General features: G+C 37.9%; 1 protein-coding gene across 7 annotated transcripts in view; it reads right to left on the bottom strand.

The window, feature by feature from the left end:
- Positions 1 to 19,086, bottom strand: part of LOC127934353 (CMP-N-acetylneuraminate-beta-galactosamide-alpha-2,3-sialyltransferase 4) — a 34,637-nt gene that overhangs the window by 12,504 nt on the left and 3,047 nt on the right. For 3 of the 7 annotated variants that reach the window (XM_052531675.1, XM_052531671.1, XM_052531677.1), the window contains exon 2: positions 313 to 384. In XM_052531675.1, the coding sequence (XP_052387635.1) occupies positions 313 to 334 (22 nt within the window). In that variant the 5' untranslated portion in view covers positions 335 to 384. Of the gene's footprint in view, positions 1 to 312; positions 385 to 745; positions 862 to 19,086 lie in introns of all 7 variants that reach the window. The other 4 variants (XM_052531676.1, XM_052531672.1, XM_052531674.1 and 1 more) reach the window with 3 other exon arrangements.

A 19,086-nucleotide genomic window follows, 5' to 3' on the forward strand; every position in this document is an offset into this window, starting at 1 on the left:
TTTTACAAGGAACATAGTGATGATACAAATGTTGCAAATTGGATTAAAGAATGGATATAGAACATCACATAGTGGAGGAGTTGGCATCTTGTTTGCGAATAATTTTACTCCAAGTTCTTTTAAAATCGCAGAATTTGAAATTGTGAAGAAGAGGCTTTTGAAAATTCAATCTCTCTTTGAAAAAAAGTAGTAGTCCACAGATTTGTTTGTATTTATTTGTCTATTTTGCATAAAATTATTTAAAATACAGATTTTAAAATATCAGATTTTCCATATTTCCAATACTTTTGATGAGTGTGATTGAATACTCACTTTTGGCTGATTTTAAGGTCATCTTCACTCATGCCTTTGCCCTTTGATTGCTGAACTGCCCATACTGCTCTGCTGAGGAAACACAACATCACATCACTTGATGTAGAAACTACACCTTCACCCTCTCTCTCCTCTCTACGTGACATGTGCAATTCTAAATACCACAAAAAAACCCACAGAAGGCACACAGGAGGTTAAAAATAAAAGTCATTGCAAGTGTTTCCCCTATCTGTTGAGTACATTTCACTTCCTCGCTTTTGATATGATAAATCCACTTGGTTCTTTGTGTCTCAGTGTCAGAGTGAGAGTCAAAAATAGCTTAATTAAGGGGGTAATCGGATGCCAGTTTTACACAAGTTGATATAATTCTTTAGGGTCTACATGCAAAGTCTATACATTTCTCAATGGTAGTGTAAAAAAAACACCAATTTACCCTGTCAAAATCAGCTCCGTTTTCAGCACATTACTCTAGTCCATGTTGCTTTACAATGCTAATGAGCTCTGCTGACCCCGCCCCTCTCTTCTGTGGGGTGACGAGGAGACTGTAAACTTCAGATTAGATTATATTAGATTAGATTCAATTTTGCATTTAGCATCTAACCAGAAATGCAATAAACAGTAAGTACAGGATATAATGTGTCCACAATATGTTATAAATGTACAATAAATACACAGATAAGGCAGGACTATGGAAATAATTAGCAGATTATTAAATACTATCAGCATGATATACAAATAGGTGTAATATACAGCAATGGACAGTAAAAAGGTGCATAGAAAAATCCAGTGTGCAAATGAATCATTCAGTATTCTGGACGAACAGACAGTAGTGCAAGTAATAAAGCGATTTGCAAAGATTCATTTAAAAAAGCCTCATACTCAGTTCTTCTGTAGATGAAGCTGGATCATGAATGATTTGTGCAAACTTAAAGAGCCACACAGATGGGAAATCAAAAATGACCTGTATTACAGTGTATGATGTAGCTGTCCATCTGTGTAAACAATGTGCAAATAATTAAACTTCTAAAGTAAGTAGTCTACTCTGAATCACTGAAACGAGTCGTTATAGATTTCAAATCTTTTGCCCATCTCTATGTACGTCACTAGGAGCACTTTGCATAATAATCTCCGCCTACCGTCTTGGGAGAAACGGATCTCTGACCTGCCCCACCCCCACACACAGACGCTCTGGTTGGTGTGATAGCATCATGTCGAGGAGACCGTTTGTTTTATTTTCACTGCCAAAGAATGAAGATCAGAAGAACCAATGGCTAAAATTAATTTTCACCACATTACCAGAGCAGTACAACAAATCCCTTTTGTTGTGTTCACAACATTTCACTGATGACTGCTTTTCTAATCTCGGTGAGTACAGCGGGATTTTCAAAGCGTTTGGCCATAAAAGAGGGTTCATTACCAACTTTATTTAGAACAACGAGCATCTCCGAATCACAACGCAAAGTATGATTATGAAGTTATGTGTCTGTTTTCTCCCGAGCGTCTTATCAGTATGTGTGCTGTCTGCAGCCTTTGTCTGCGCTGATCATCATGTACAAACACGTCATTAAAATGAAGTGTAACTCCGTGAATACTCAACGAAGAGACATGAGAGAATATATAGAAAGCTTGACATTTCTACTTTAAAACTAAACAAGTGCTGCTAACAGATATTCTGTGATAAAGTAATCCATATGAAAACAACGCAATGTCTGTTTTTCATTTCTCCCTTCATTCTAATGTGACCACGCCCCCGCGCTGAACGCGCTATTCAGATTCAAACTGAAGCGCTCGGCTTCAATACACACACACAGAAGAAAAAGCAGCTGGACTGTTTTTTATTTTACTGTTTGCTTCGCGGTGACAGGAATAAGACATAATTCACCCCAAACAGATGCTAACGCATAGTTTACCGTAGAGGTGTGTGCGGAACAACCAATCTAAACTGGTTATGTTAGTTGACCAATCAGAACACAGTATGCTACCGAAAGGTGGGGTTTAAGGAAACTGAATCTTTTGAACAGCTTCGCGCGAACCGTTTGGGGATCTCTGAGAATTGAGGTAATTTTAAAATGATATTTTGACAAAATGACAATGTTTTTTAACCTTGGATGGATTTAAACCTAATGTACAAGACTTATAAACAGTGATAGGAAGCTTAGAATTTTCATCTTACTGGCTCTTTAAATGCATTTAGGCAGATCGGGGATCAGCGCATTTCCTTCAAAAACAAAAGTATGTTAATCCTCTGCTCAGATGCTGGCAGTAAATGACTATGTTTATAATTACATCTATCAACAGAACACCTCAGATGCTTAATCTGAGACTTTCAGATGCTTAAAATAAGGCTTAAACCAAACCAGAACGTCGTTTAGTTCTGGTGTGGTTGGAGGAATCTGTTGAAGAAAAGTAATCAGCAACATTAATGACTAACTGAAGTTGAAAAAGTGAAAAGGCATAAAAGGACCCCTTTAACTCCCCCCAGGACTGTTTAAGCTGCACAGATTGGCAAGTGTTTATAAATGCTTGTGTTGATTAAGATGAACTTAAAGAGACTGTGTCAGCTTATGTTACTTTCTGTGAGGACCTTGTTATCCCCAATAAAGAAATAAGCATCTATTCAAAAATAAAGTTGAGTATATGTTTAATACTGGAAATTTTCGTTCTGCATGGGAGGGGTGAAGTCCTTAATGGGGATGCATTGTAAGAAATGTGATATTTCTTTTGACAGGAAGCTTGACTTCGTCTTGCCAATGTTTTTAATTGTTTTAATGTTCATAAGTTAATCAGGAACTGGCATCTTTTAAAAACGCTTCCTTTGAGCAAAATAGTGTTGATAGGGATACATTCTTAAACTTTTCCCTGGTGTTAAAGAGAGGAAAAGTCCAGGCCATAAAGGAAGGAATCTATTATTGAACCTGTGCCTAAGAATGATGTACCACACTGTTTAAATGAGTACAGGCCAGTAGCACGTGCCTCTTTGATTATGAAAACATTTGAGAAGGTTGTGAAGGATAAGCTTTTTACCATGGTACAGGAACATTTAGATCCGTTTAGCACATCTTGAGGGTGCAAAGACTTTAGTGCGATTAGTTTTTATTGATTTATCCAGACTAATATCTTAGCAGAAATTTTAAATAGGTTTTATACTATTGATTGGGCTGATAAATTGGCTGATGGTGTTTTTAACTGATAGGTCTCAGCTTGGTCATGGTCCTGTACTGACATATTTTTTCGACTTGTGTAAACTGTCCTTTCTGGACACCAATGTACTTAAAACTAAAAATATGATTATAGATTTTAGAAAGAATCCTACACTCATCTCTCCTTTGGACATTAATGATCATGTTGTTGAGGTTGTACATCAATTTAAATATCTTGGTACTGTAACAGATGAAAAGTTGACCATTGAGGCTCATGTGGATGCTTTGTGAAAGAAAGCCTGTTCTACCTGTGGAAACTTTGCAGTTTTAAAGTGAATAGTACTTTCATGAAGATGTTTTACTCTTGTTGTATTGAATCTGTCATTACTTTCTTTCTAATCTATGTGTTGTTATGGGTCACTAAATGTTAAAAACAGAAACAGATTGCAGACTGCGGCTGTCTGTTATCCTCCATTCAGCAATCAAACTGCGTGTCATTCAGTTACTACAGTCAAAACTATGAAACTGTCTTCAAGAGCGCACAGTCATAGACATCATGTAGGTAGACGCCCTACTGGCCGCTGAACGCTAAGATTTGCGTCCGCCATTTTAAACCGCTCGTACTCCTAGTTTCATTGCGTAGCAGCAGTTAAGATACCAGAGCACTGTGCATCATTTTCCTGTTCTAATCGGTGGACCATCACAAGTAGGGGTCGGGGGATTACTTTTCACAATTAAGATTTAACATTACTATCTACATTACTATCTGCAAGGGCAAGACAACCCTGCACAGATTACCAAAAAAAAAAAAAAACACATCAAGGGAGCAGTGGACGGAGTCTATTTTTAAAGAGCATCGATGGAGTTGTGCAAGTATTTTTGTCTGTTCCCTGCATTTCGAAGATGCTTGTTTTACAAACAAGGCCCAGTTTGATGCTGGATTTGCATATCGTTTATTTCTTAAGGATAATGCAATCCCAATGAAAAAGGGTCACGATCGTGTGTTGGAACCGCAGGCGGTTAGTAAAACTGCTTAAAATATCTCTGTGTTGTTAACTAAGCTATCGGCGCGTAAGCACATCAAGTAAACCTTGTACACCTTTAAAGAAAAAAAAAGACGACATAAAGTGGAACTTAGTCATTTTCCAAAACCGCTAAGTGTAACGGAGGCCAGCGAGTAGTGATGTGCAGGTAAACCTCCCCGATCTCAAGAGACGCACTAGAAACAGACGCTAGTGGCTGTAGCCATTTAGCCTCCTTGTTAGAGGAGATCCAGGTTCGAGCCCCGCTCGGAGCGAGTGCGAGGAGCGTCAGAAAGGACCCGGGAGATAGGGGTTACATAAGCAAATATATACAGTTTCAATACATACCACATAGAGACGCTGTTGTCATTATCATAATTAATCATAATCATAAATAAACGGCTGAATCTGACTGTTAGCCATGATTTGTTTTGGATGATGTTTTTTTTTTCCTCACGGTAATGTCACAACTTCCAAACGCTCTCAACGCAAAAGCCTACTCACACCCCCCCCCCCCCCAGAGCATTGAGAACAAGCAAGGATCTTTGATAGTACTGTATTGAAATCGTAGCTAGCTAACGCTAGCTAGACTATGTACGTATCTCCCTTCCTCAACTCAAGTGTTTTCCAAATAACTTACTGTAATGATACAAACTTCCTAATCATCCGGAAGAAGGAGGCGGGAACCAGCGGACAATCCAATAACATTTTAATAATTCAAAATAAACACAAAACAGCACACCAGCCCCTCGCGGATGACTGGTGCGCGCAAATAAAAACCAAAACATAAAATATGGCCCAGGCCTGGTCCTCTCTCATCCTTCACGGTCGTCGCTCCAGTTTTATATCCTTCCATCTCCTACGTTGGACTCGAGACCGGCGGTGGGGCGCAGGTGCAGCACATCTCCAATCACTACACCTGGCCTCACTCCTCGTTCCCATGTCTCTCGGCCCCGCCACACTCGCCACACTTACTATTACTATTCAGATCAGAAAGAAGTTCGAAAGCACTTGTTAGAAGCACGAAACTTACTTTTAGCATTAGGTAACGTTAAGTTCCTATTACCAACACAATCCAATCGCTGGTTATGACACAATCGTTAGTCTATTTTTTACAAAAAAATGCTTCTACGGGACCATAACTTAAGATACAAGGTAATGGAGCCCTTTATACATTTCAATACTCAGATCCTTTTTCTACGCAGCCATGATGTTGTAAATGATGCAGTATGTGGTCTGGTATTGTCATGTTGGAAAATTTAAGATCTTCCCTGAAAGAAACAATGTCTGGATGGGAGCATATGTTGTTCTAGAACTTGGATATACCTTTCAGCATTGATGGTTTCCAGCTGCCCATGCCACACACACTAGGGCTGCACGATGTGTCGTTTAAGCATCGATATCGCGATGTACGAATCCACAATAGTCACATCGCAGGATGTGCGATGTAGGCTGTCTTGGTTGATACGTTAATCATTAACTGTATGGGCCAGAGAGAGCGCGCACGAGAGAGAGAGAGAGCGTGAGAGAGAGAGAAAGAGAGAGAGAGAGCGCGAGAGAGAGAGAGAGAGAGAACGCGAAAGAGAGAGAGAGAGCGCCGCATACTCAACGTCTTCAAACAACACGAGCGCTGTCTGGCTCTCTCTCCCTCACGCATATTAATCAATTGAAACGATGGTGTCGATGTTTAAATCATTTAAAATGAGAATGTAAGTGTGCTCACCCCATTTTTGTTTGTAAGAGAAAATTAGATTAGATTTCATTTCGCAATATATATCGCAGAAAAATTAAATATCGCAATGTAATTTTTTCCCAATATCGTGCAGCCCATCAGAGATGCAGGCTTCTGAACTGAGCGCTGATAACAACTTGGGTTGTCCTTGTCCTCTTTATTCCGGATGACATGGCGTCCCGGTTTTCCAAAAAGAACTTCAAATTTTGATTTGTCTGACCACAGAACAGTTTTCCACTTTGCCACAGTCCATTTTAAATGAGCCTTGGCCCAGAGAAAATGCCTGCGCTTCTGGATCATGTTTAGATATGGCTTCTTTTTTGACCTATAGAATTTTAGCTGGCAACGACCTTGACCCTTACTCACAGAGATTGTTCCAGATTCTCTGAATATTTGGATGATATTATGCACTATAGATGATAATAACTTCAAACTCTTTGCAATTTTTCTCTGAGAAACTCCTTTCTGATATTCCTCCACTAATTTTCGACATAGCATTGGGTGAATCTGTGATCCTCTGCCCATCTTGACTTTTGAGAGACCCTGCCACTCTGAGAGGCTCTTTTTATACCCAATCATGTTCCCAATTGACCTAATAAGTTGCAAATTGGTCCTCCAGCTGTTGCTTATATGTACATTTAAATTTTCCAGCCTCTTATTGCTACCTGTCCTAACTTTTTTTGAATGTGTAGCTCTCATAAAATCCAAAATGAGCCAATATCTGGCATGACATTTAAAAATGACTCACTTTCAACATTTGATATGTTATCTATATTCAATTGTGAATAAAATATACGTTTATGAGATTTGTAAATTATTACATTCCTTTGTTATTCACAATTTGTAGAGTGTGCCAACTTTTTTTGGAATCGGGTTTGTACAAAAATGTAAAATGTCAAAAATGAAATGGTTGCTAAATTAAGGGCACAACAATGTTTTCCAATTACCAATAATAATAATAATAATAATAATAATAATAATAATAATACACTGATTTACTTGTTTTCTGTAAGAATTCCTACAATTTACTAAAATTCACAGGGATGTATTAAACATGTGAAATTAATCATTGCTCAATCAATGTCTTGCAGCATTTCTGTGGAAATCATTGACTCATTAAGGGTTTGTAAACTCCCACAAAAGCATAAAGAAAACAAGGACGATCCATTATCACAGACCATAAAAACCAATGCATGTCATCCTAAATAAATAATATATATATATATATATATATATATATATATATATATATATATATATATATATATATATATATATATATATATATATATATAATGTTTTTGCACTGCAGTGTTTCAGAGTCTCTCATTCATTTTGATGAAGGAAATAACAATAAAACCACTTGGCCACACAAGCAATGGCATTACCACTGAAGTAGTATACTTCATTATAGATGTTTCATTTTTACAATGTAGTAAAAACAACAGAACAAAACAGTCAAGACAATCAGATAAAATGTTCAGAATTTAATGTCCAACTGTCACGTACGGGAACACAGGAGACGGAAGATCCAAGTGTAGTGTGGTTTATTAAGGGTTATCCAAATCAGAGTCAAAAACAAGCCGGGATCGTTACCAACATCAATCCAAACAGAAACAAACAAACAAACAAACAGGAAAAAGAACAGGAACACCAGGACTAGGAAACGCGTGGAAACTAGGTGACGGAAAGTAAGGACTCCATGACAAAAACAGAAACAGAATGGTTTAAATAGGCAGGATAATGACTATGAAAGTGAAGACACCCGAGTGCAATTAACAGGTTTGCAATTACCGTGATGAAGGGACAAGGCTTGTGGGAATAGTAGTGCCTGCGGTGAGGTGCCTATGGGGAAGTGAGACCACTAGTGGACACTCAGGGAAACAGAGACCAGACAGGGTGACATTACCCCCTCCTCCACAGAGCAGCTACCAGATGCTCCACCCGAAACCAAGAAGAGACCAAGGAACACAGAGACCAGGAGGGAGGTGGAGTGGCGGAGGACCAGTGGGAGGGACGGAGGGCCAGGTAAAAATGGGGAAGTTCAGTAGCCCAGGGCCGAACAGACCGGGCAGTAATCCAGGGTGGAGCAAGGTGGAACTGGAGCCATGCGGTTGAGTCAGAAACCCACCAGGGCGGCGCAGAAGACCATCACATCCGTGCGGTCGAAACAGAGGCCCACCAGGGCAGCGCAGAAGACCACCACATCCGTGCGGTCGAGACAGAAGCCCACCAGGGCAGCGCAGAAGACCACCACAGCCGTGCGGTGGAGACAGGAGCCCACCAGGGCGGCACCGAGGACCACCACAGTGGGATCGATAATACATGAGAGCAAGTCTGGATAGGCGAGTCTGAAACAGAGAACATGAACAAGTTAAGGGTGTCCTCCATGGCCACGACAGGATCAGTCGAGCGCTCAGAGAGTTTAGCTGAGAGGTGGAGAGGCGCTGGTAGTTCAGCAGAGACATGGAGAGGCTCTGGTAGTTCAGCAGAGACCTGGAGAACCTTTGGTAGTTCAGCAGAGACGTGGAGAAGCTCTGGTAATTCCGCAGAGTTTAGACTGGATTCAGGAAGATCAATGGTGACTTGACTCTGCTCATGAAGATCATTGGTGACCTGACTCTGCTCATAAAGATCATTGGTGACCTTGCATTTGCTTATGAAGATCAATGGTGACTTCCCTTTGCCCATGAAGATCAATGGTGATTTGCCTTTGACCATGAAGAACCCTGGCGACTTGACTTTGCCCATGAAGATCATTGGTGACTTGACTTTGCCCATGAAGATCATTGGTGACTTGACTTTGTCCATGAAGATCACTGGTGACTTGCCTTTGCACATGAAGATCAATGGTGACTTGGATTTGCCCATGAAGATCATTGGTGGCTTGACTTTGTCCATGAAGATCACTGGTGACTTGCCTTTGCACATGGAGATCAATGGTGACTTGAATTTCCCCATGAAGAACACCAGTGACATGACTCTGTCCTTGAAGATCACCAGTGACTTGACTTGACCCCTGAGGTCTAACTGTGGTAGTGCTTAACTCAAGAGTGTCAACGGTGACTAGACCTGACTCTGGAGTGTCAACGGCGACTTGACCTGACTCTGGAGTGTCAATGGTGACTTGACCTGACTCTGGAGGGTCAATGTGACTTGCCCTGACTCTGGAGGGTCAACGGTGACTTGCCCTGACTCTGGAGGGTCAACGGTGACTTGCCCTGACTCTGGAGGGTCAACGGGAACCTGACTCGACTCTGGAGGGTCAACTGTGGCTGTCATCCCATCTTGGGCAGTGGCACTGGGCTGGCGGCCATCTTGCGCCGTGGCTCTCGGCTGGCGGCCATCTTGTGCTGGCGGACCTACTGTCTGTAGACCCCGGTCTAGAGTCGGCCATCCCACCGAGAGAGACAGGTGTGGCTGAGTCATTCCACCGAGATCGATGCTGTAGGTAACTGGTGAACCCCAAAAAATCCAGTATCTCCAGCCCCTTTATCTCCCACCCAGGTAAAGGGTCATCCAGGCAGACGTTGAAAAGGTCCATCAGGGCCACATTGTTATACCCCATCCCCACTGCCATTGTCCAGAACATTTGCGCCAAGGCCCCCACCTCACTCCCCTTTTGACGGAGAGTGGTTAGGTTAGAAAGTCTCCCCATCCGCTCCTTTATGGTGGCTGGGGAACATATACAAAATCCCACACCGCTGGATCTTAGCATGATGGAGTCCTTCTGTCACGTACGGGAACACAGGAGACGGAAGATCCAAGTACAGTGTGGTTTATTAAGGGTAATCCAAATCAGAATCAAAAACAAGCCAGGGTCGTAACCAACATCAATCCAAACATAAACAAACAAACAAAAAACAGGAACAAGAAAAGGAAATAAAGTGCTAGGAAATGCGAGGAAACTAGGTGACGGAAAGTAAGGACTCCATGACAAAAACAGAAACAGAACGTTTTAAATAGACAGGATAATGACTATGAAAGTGAAGACACCTGAGTGCAATTAACAGGTGTGCAATTACCTAACTTCATAGTTCTTTAGTTGAATCAGAACATTAATGTCTGATAAATTAAGTACTGTCCAGATATTAAAGATATGTAATACTGAAGTTATTACACTCTACAAATTTTTTTCAAAAGGCAAACCTTTGAATCCTAAGAGTCCATATATAAACTGAACCACACTGAAACTATAATAGAAACCTGATCTTATATTTGCATTTTGGTCTACTATATCTCAATACTCAGCAGTTCAATAAAACTCAAATAACTGTGACTATTTGCAAAACACTGTGCCCCACTGTGTCCCACATGTAAGGTACAAGGCAATGAAATGCAGTTATCATCTAACCAGAAGTGCAATAAACAGTAAGTACAGGATATAAAGTGTATACAATATGTTACAAATGTACAATAAATACACAGATAAGGCAGTACTATGGAAATAATTTACAGATTATTAAATACTATCAGCATGACATACAAATAGGTGTAATATCCAGATGGGATGTGTCATAAGTGTTTGATACTGGAAATTCTCGTTCTGCATGGGAGGGTTGAACTCCTTAATGGTTATGCATTGTAAAAAAATATATATATATATTTTGACAGGAAGCTTGAATTTGATTTTGCCAAAGTTTTCAATTAATTTATTTTGTGTTTTTATAAATGTTTTAATGTTCATAATTTAATCAGGAATTGGTAGCTTTTAAAAATGCTTCTTTTGAGCAAAACAGCATTGATAGAGATACATTCTTTAACTTTTCCCCTCTGGTGTTAAAGAGAGGAAATGTCCAGGCCCTAAAGTAGGGGTGCACTGATATGAACATTTGGGCCGATACCAATAACCGATAATTCTTTTAATATGAAAGCTGATAACCAATATGTTGGCCGTTAAATCTAAATCCAAATGTTTACATCATTTTTGAGAGACTGATTACCAAAAAAGTCTCATCAATAAAAGGCATTAAACACTTCAACATAAATCAAACAAAAAGCAGCCTTAAAAATAAATAAAATAATGCTTAAATAATGGAAAAAAGTTACTGGACAACATTACTTACGTGTAAATAAAATATATTAGGCTATAAGGTCCAGCATGTAAGAACTATAGCCAGAGATATTGTCAATATCATTAAATATTGTCATTATTAATAGTATTTGGCATTTCCATTTAATCTAAACCTGTTATTTTCTGGCTATTATTATTAGGTTACTTTTATTATTAAGTTAATATTACAATTAATTTGCTTCGTAACAATTTCATAGTGCATCACCGCATTACTGACACATTATAACTCACAGTGAGGAAATAAAAAAATTAGGCTATTAGCTTAGGCTACTCCTCAATGAAAAAATGTATTTTAAAACAAGTCTATTATAGCCTACAATTAATTATAGGCCTATAGTCTAAATAAATTGTTACACTTCAGTTACACTTTATCAATTTTATGCACCAACTTTCAAAAACAACCTGTTCAACACGAATAATGATTTCTCTCTTGTCGTCTCTGAGAGAATACGCGCTGTTAATGAACGACTTTGAAGACAGATGAATTATGAATTATGAATGATCCAAGTCATGCCTTGCAGAATGTTTTTAAGATGCTTCCTTCTACTCAAATATATTATTTCCCTTGATGTAGGACCAATAGATTTAAGATGTATTATTATTATTATTATTATATTTGTTTTATTATTATTACAAATATTTGTATGTTATTAATGGAAGTCAGTGTGTTGTGGTGCTTGTTTGTTAGCTGTGAAACAAATTGCCCTTCAGAGATAATAAAGTTGACCTTGACATCTGTCACTCAAACAGGAGTCTCAGAACAGCCTGATTTGAGGAAGGGGAAGAAAAAAACACTGGGTGGATTTTTATCATTATAGGATGGATGTGTAAACACACTTCCAACATACATTTATGTTCAAACAATAACAAAAATGAATGTTGCATCCGATGACCCCTTTAAAGAATTGTAATGTAACACTGATTCTGGATAAGATTATCCACTCACAGACCGAGCGATACATACACACGTGCACATGCATGATCACATACATACAATATTATGGTTTCCTTTCTTATACAAAAATGTCAAATGGCAAAAATAAAAAGGTTACTAAATTAGGACACAACAATGTGCAAAGTTCTCCAATTACCAAAAATAAAAATAATAATACATCTGATTGACTTGTTCTCTGAGAGTATTCCTGCCATTTACTCTAATTCAAAAGGGTGTATTAAACGTGTGAAATTAATCATTGCTCAATCAATGTCTTGCAGCATTTCTGTGGAAATCAGTGACTCATTAAGGGCTTGTAAACTCCCACAAAAGCATAAGGAAAACAAGAAAGTAAAATAAAAAAGTAAAAATTATTTTAATTTAAGAAATGCCTAGCCTTTAAATTGTCGTTTGGTTGTTATGTTTTATATGACATACATATTTATGTTTTTGCACTGTAGTGTTTCAGAGTCTTTCATTCATTTTCAGGAAGGAAATGACAATAAAACCACTTGGCCACACAAGCAATGGCATTACCACTGAAGTAGTATACTTCATTATAGATGTTTCATATTTTATAATGTAGTAAAAACAACAGTTCCCAAGAATTTCACTAGCGCAATATCATTATCACAACAGAGCATAAGATGACACTCATGACAAGAACAAAACAGTCAAGATAATCATATAAACGTTCAGAATTTCATGTCTAACTTCATAGTTTTTTTGTTGAATCAGAACATTAATGTCTGATAAATTAAGTACTGTCCAGATATTTAAGACATATAATAATTATTATTCACTCGCAGAAATAAAAAGTACAACAGCTGTCACTGGGGTGGTCCATTTTTCAAAAGGCAAACCTTTGTACCTTAAGAGTCCATGTTTGTACCTTAAGGGTACAAAAGTCTACCTTTTGAAAATGTACCATCCTAGTGACAATGTCCAAGAGTTAGGACTACATTATATTTCATAAACACTGATTAATAATAAACTCTAATGTTTTGATGTACCCTATGAGTAATGCATACGTAACAATTACATTTATTGATAAAACACTACAATAAAAACAGTAACATGAACTTCTCTGAATCATATCTGCTAGTTTAATTCAAGTTTATCTCATGTGATGCAGGCCAACATTACACCGAATGGACATCAACTGTTCACAGGCCTGAATATTGTGCACATGCTCTGCAGCTCAACAAGAATTTTACAATTCTGATGAAATGATTTGCCTATAATACTGTTTGAGAGGGTGCACACAACACACTATCTGTAAAATTGCCTTCAAGGTAATTTGCAGTTATCAGCCAGTGAGGTATTGTGTGAAATTTCTCCCAGACACATCCTGGACATGATTTATAACACATCCAGGTCTTGTCTTTGTTTTCCTCTTTTAATATGCTGAAGGAAACAACAGAAATATTAGTTTGAACATTAACATCCAGGCATTGTTCATGACATTCACCAATGTCAATCATGGCACCTGAGACAATGTGATCTACAGACAACAGTCAAAGCGATAGGCTACATATTAGGTGTGTTTGACTTGAAGCAGGTCTGTGCAGATCGATCGGTGTTTGACATCAATGTACTTTGAGAGTGATTCGAAAGCATCTGTCCTCTATATCTCTCATGGTATTTCTATATCATTGGCCTGCACAGCACAAACAAAGACAAAACCCTAGCTATCAGTATCTGTAAAATCCACTATCCGTCGAGCTCTAATTAGCAGAGCTGAAAAGCATCCAAGTTAACTCTTACATGATCAGTAAAACTTTAAAGCCTCACAAGATAAACCACACTGAATCTATTATAGAAACCTGATCTTATATTTGCATTTTGGTCTACTATATCTCAGTACCCAGCAGTTCAATAAAACTATAAGTGGCAGTGCGAATCACAAATGAAATCGGTTTCGTCAGATGACCAGCATTGAAGTTTGTTTCAACTACTTTTCACGTGATGCCAACGTATAATTTCAGGATAAACCTTGTGAACCAAAATCCAGCATCAAGTTGTCACCCTTATAACCTCAAAAATGTTAAGACCTTTGTTATCTGATAACATTTTTACATTTAAGTTGAAGAAACATTGTGACCTAATCATGAAAAAAAAGTTACCTATAGTATGGAAAAAATTTTGTTCTGAATGAAAGAAAGGCAAAAGAAAGCACAACAACAATTATTGGTATTTTATCCAATCACATGGAAGCCACTCGATGCATTTATGCATGTAAACCTGGTCAAAACAATTTGCTTCAAACCGAGCATCAGAATGGGGAAGAAAGGTGATTTAAATGACTTTGAATGTGGCATGGATGTGGTCTGCTATTTCAGAAACTGCTGGTCTGTTTTCATGCACAACCATATCTAAGGTTTATACAGAATGGCCTGAAATGGCCCGAAAAAGAGAAAACATCCAATGAATGGCATTTCTGTGGGCAATAATGGCAATGGGAACTTGGGCAACAGTAGCAGACGATCACAACAGATATCAGCTGAGAAAAGGAAACTCAAGCTACACCCAATTAACACGGCTCACTGAAACTAGACAATGGGCTGCCCAGAATCACTGGTGCCTCTACCTACGTTTCTGATAAACTTAAAAAACATACCTACACGAACAAATCGCTGAGGTTTCCAGTTGAAATGGACATTAGAAGCAGTAAAACACCTATTAAAGTGCCCCTAATATGCCATTTCTTAAGCTTCCTAATATTGTTTTGGGAGTCTTCTGCAACAGGGGCCTGTTCTTCATACATCACTAACTCAGCTGGATTTGATTTATTGACAACTTCGAAGCTCATCCTGGAGTCGCTGTAATAGCTACAGGTCTGTAAACCTAAACCTGCTCTGGAGATACAGTGGAGTCAGCTGGTCCACATGAACCGGCACTGATTCATCTTTCAAGAGTAAGCGTTTGAGAATCACACATCGACACAAAACATTGGGAAAGAAATGGATTTTAATCACTCATTCTTTGCAGCCTCATCTTTCAGAAGTGAAAATAAAACGAATTTGCTTTCCAACGTAGGCATCTTCTCAACATGATGTTAACAAGCTACAGAGTTTGTGGGCGGGGTCAAGTTATTCAAAGCTGGCCAACGGAGAGCATATGTGTGACTGCAGATGTGTTACCCTATTTCTGAAAAAAGTTTCCAACACTTCTGAAGGTGAATTTATATATATATATATATATATATATATATATATATATATATATGTATATATTATATATATTTTGCTGACGCTTTTATCCAAAGCGACTTACAATTGCTATATTTGTCATAGGTCGCATGCCTCTTAAGCAACTAAGGGTTAAGTGTCTTCCTCAGGGACACATTGGTGTCTCACAGTGGATTCGAATCCGGGTCTCTCACAGCAAAGGCATGTGTCTTATCCACCCCACCCCATATATATATATATATATATATATATGTATATACACAAACATGGTTTCTTCCACTTTCTCAGACATATGTGGTTATAATTGGATGGTATGGCAACTATCAGTAATAGTAAATCACTTTTGATTATATCCGATGGCTGGATTACTGATTATTAATTCTGTTATTCCATAATTCCCCAATGTTTCTCATATAGCCTCTCTCACTAGGTTACACCAGTTCGAGCATGAATCCAGGGTTGGGCCAATAAACGATGCCATCATCCTTCACGATGGCTGACAGTCAGACATCACGATGTTAAACTAACATCTTTCCAGGCTTGCTGGTTCAAATTGTGCTCAACAAATACTCATCTGCTCCATGGCCTGAATATATATATATATATATAGTGGCGGCTGCCAATTCTCTCGGGGGGGGGGGGGGGGGGGGGTGGTATTAGGATAGATCCCCCATTCAATTGATAAATTAACTGCTAGTTAAAGATGTAAAGGAAACTGAACTACTATAGTATTAATTAAACATAATCTGACTCTAACAATCAATTTCTTGCTCTCCTTGTGTTTCTATATATGTGTTAACACAATTCAGCAGCAAATGAAGACTGAAGCCAGGATGTGGTTTTCCAAAAAATGTTACTTCATTTTCAGTTTAATAAGAAATAAATGAAGTCACCTAAATCAATATTTACACAACTCACTTAAATTACCCTGCTCATTTACCAAATGATTCACTTATATTACACTGCTCCCTCCCATTACACTGCTTACTTGCTCACTTATATTACAGAACACCAGTGTGATGTCTGTCAAACTCTCCGGATGGAAAAAAATGCAGAGGTAGCAGAATAAAGCGCTAGCTACTTCGCAGCCTGCTAGCCATTTTTTCCATTCAAACCACTTCCTTGAAAATCCCCATTTATTTGACTGCACGTTCTCTGTAGATACTTTGTTCTTGGTGGTCTTAATTCTTTAATTGCTAATTTATCCTTATTGATTCGACGACTGAATGGTATTTCTTTCAGTGACACGATAGCATTTATCTGCGCTGAGGAAATGTTCGCCATGATGTCGATTAAGCTCAGCTGACAACTGAATAGCTGTCCCCGTTATTTTTTTCACATTTGATAAAGACATTAAAGTAGTTTTTAATTTTTTTCTTGTTGTTAAAATTGAAAATAGTTTTAAATATTGTTGGATGTCACTGTTCCCACCATTCCTTGTACAAGTTAAGGTTATGCATGATGACGAAAGCACGTTAGTGTGAGCCCTCCTGGAACACATAGAGATTGCATTGCACTTGAAAAAAATACATTATTAAATACTACTACATATATGTATATATATATATATATATATATATATATATATATATATATATATATATATATATTGTATACAAATAATAATAATGGTGATGATTTAAATCATATAAAGAAATTAAAAGACTCCATTTAAGGATCACAGCTCCCAAAAACACTATATGATTTCCATTTTTAAAAAGTGTAATCTTCACCAATATTTGCTACTATTCTTCAAACAACTCGATTTTACCAATTTGTCAGCAATACATTTTTTATTAACAATTTAATACAATTTAGTATGTCAGAATGTTTTAGTTTTTTTACATAACTGTTGTTGATGGAACATTATTTCACCCATATTTTGACATTAAAGCTGACACTTTACTTCCATTGAATATGCTTTCTATGTATATAATATCACTTTGTAAATGTAATTTGATGTGGACATCAGAATGGACGTCTCGTCTTTAGTATATACTGTATTAATATTATTTTTATGCTTTTTTCCTGGCAGTCTCACTTGAGCTATGCCAACACGAGGTTAATGTTGTGCAGCTGAATCATTCTAAATGTGTGTGGAAACTTGATGTAATGTAACTGGATGTAATGAGCCATGACAAAAGGATTGTTTTCACAGAGTTATCCGAACAAATCACCAACAGTGTGCTCAATAAACACAACTTTTAAAACCATGTGAACACGGCTGCTCCGGGAGAGAACGGCACATTTTCTGACTGTGCAATGAGCATGTGAACAACTCTAAAAAAAAGACACAACTCCTCTAAAGTGCGCATAACTTGGCAAGCAATAAGCAGCAAGAATGGCTGAGAGAGAAAGAGGTGATAAACAACCATATTCTCAATGCCACGTAATTTTAACATGCATTGACATTAATTTACCTGCAGTTAAACAGTGAAGTTTGTTTAAATACATAAGATTGATGGCATAAAAATAACTATGAGCTGTAAGAAATACACAGCTCCTCTGTTTACCCACTTTAACCCTGGCTCATTCAGAGCAAAGCTGCTGTGTGTCCCAGCATGCTCAGCATAAAATACCCTTCTCTGAAACACTTGATGCTAAGTGAGAACCACACACATTTGACAATAACAAGGAAACACCACAAGATGTGAACAGTCAAAGTGCAAATGAATTATAAATGAAAAGTACTTGATGCCAGTTGATTATTTTATTTGGAACTGATGCAAACGCAAAGATAAGCCTACTTTTAATAGATGTCAAAAAAAAAAAAAAATCAACCCTGGCCAATAACTGAAAATGAACCAATTGTTAAAATGGATAAAGAATGAAAGCAAATATAATACTAGAAGTAAAATAGTGCTGAAATTAAATTAAATAATAATAATAATAAGAAGAAGAATAATAATAAAGCATGGAACCATGAAAATGTACTGTACTTTAAATATAAATATTAATATATTAATAAGGCCATGTATACTGATTGTAGCAAATTAGCTATTGATAACAGAACAACTTTTAAATTAAAAAATCTATTAGTATATGTTACATTTTTGTGAATATTTATATAAAAGATCAAAAGTATGAACAATGCAGATTTATTTTCACAGACTTCTTGATAATATTTATCTACATATCATGTGCGCACACACACACACACGTGTATATATATATATATATATATATATAGCGTGCCATGAGAAGATGCAATGTTTCATCGCGATATAAATGGATATGACGCTTATGTACATCAAAATAAGACTTAAAATGGCCTGTAAATATTATCTGTGTGAGTTATTATTGAGTAATTGTAACAAGTGTTATATGTAAGTGGCCTGTCTTAATATCAGCTGGCCACATGAGAGGCAGGAAACGCTTATTAAAAGCAAGTTGGACGAGCGTTTCCTGCAGCACAGAGAGCAACCTCGTCATCGGGGTTTACCGTTCTTTCCAGATTTACACAACGAGTTTGCCGATTTCGCCTTCTGGCCTGTTCGGCGACTCAGTTAATGTCATCATTGACAGGTTTCAGGAGGCAAAGAAACAGTCTCCAGCCTTCAAACAATACCTCCCTCGCCGCTCGAGGCCTAAGAAGCCTGCCCCAAGCGGGCAGCCGCAGCCATCCGCCAGCTCCTCCGCCTACAGACAGGCGAGAGCTTCGCTTCTAGAGCCTAAGCCAGG

This window comes from Carassius gibelio, chromosome A18, assembly GCF_023724105.1.
Source record: "Carassius gibelio isolate Cgi1373 ecotype wild population from Czech Republic chromosome A18, carGib1.2-hapl.c, whole genome shotgun sequence".
Classification (NCBI taxonomy): Eukaryota; Metazoa; Chordata; class Actinopteri; order Cypriniformes; family Cyprinidae; genus Carassius; species Carassius gibelio.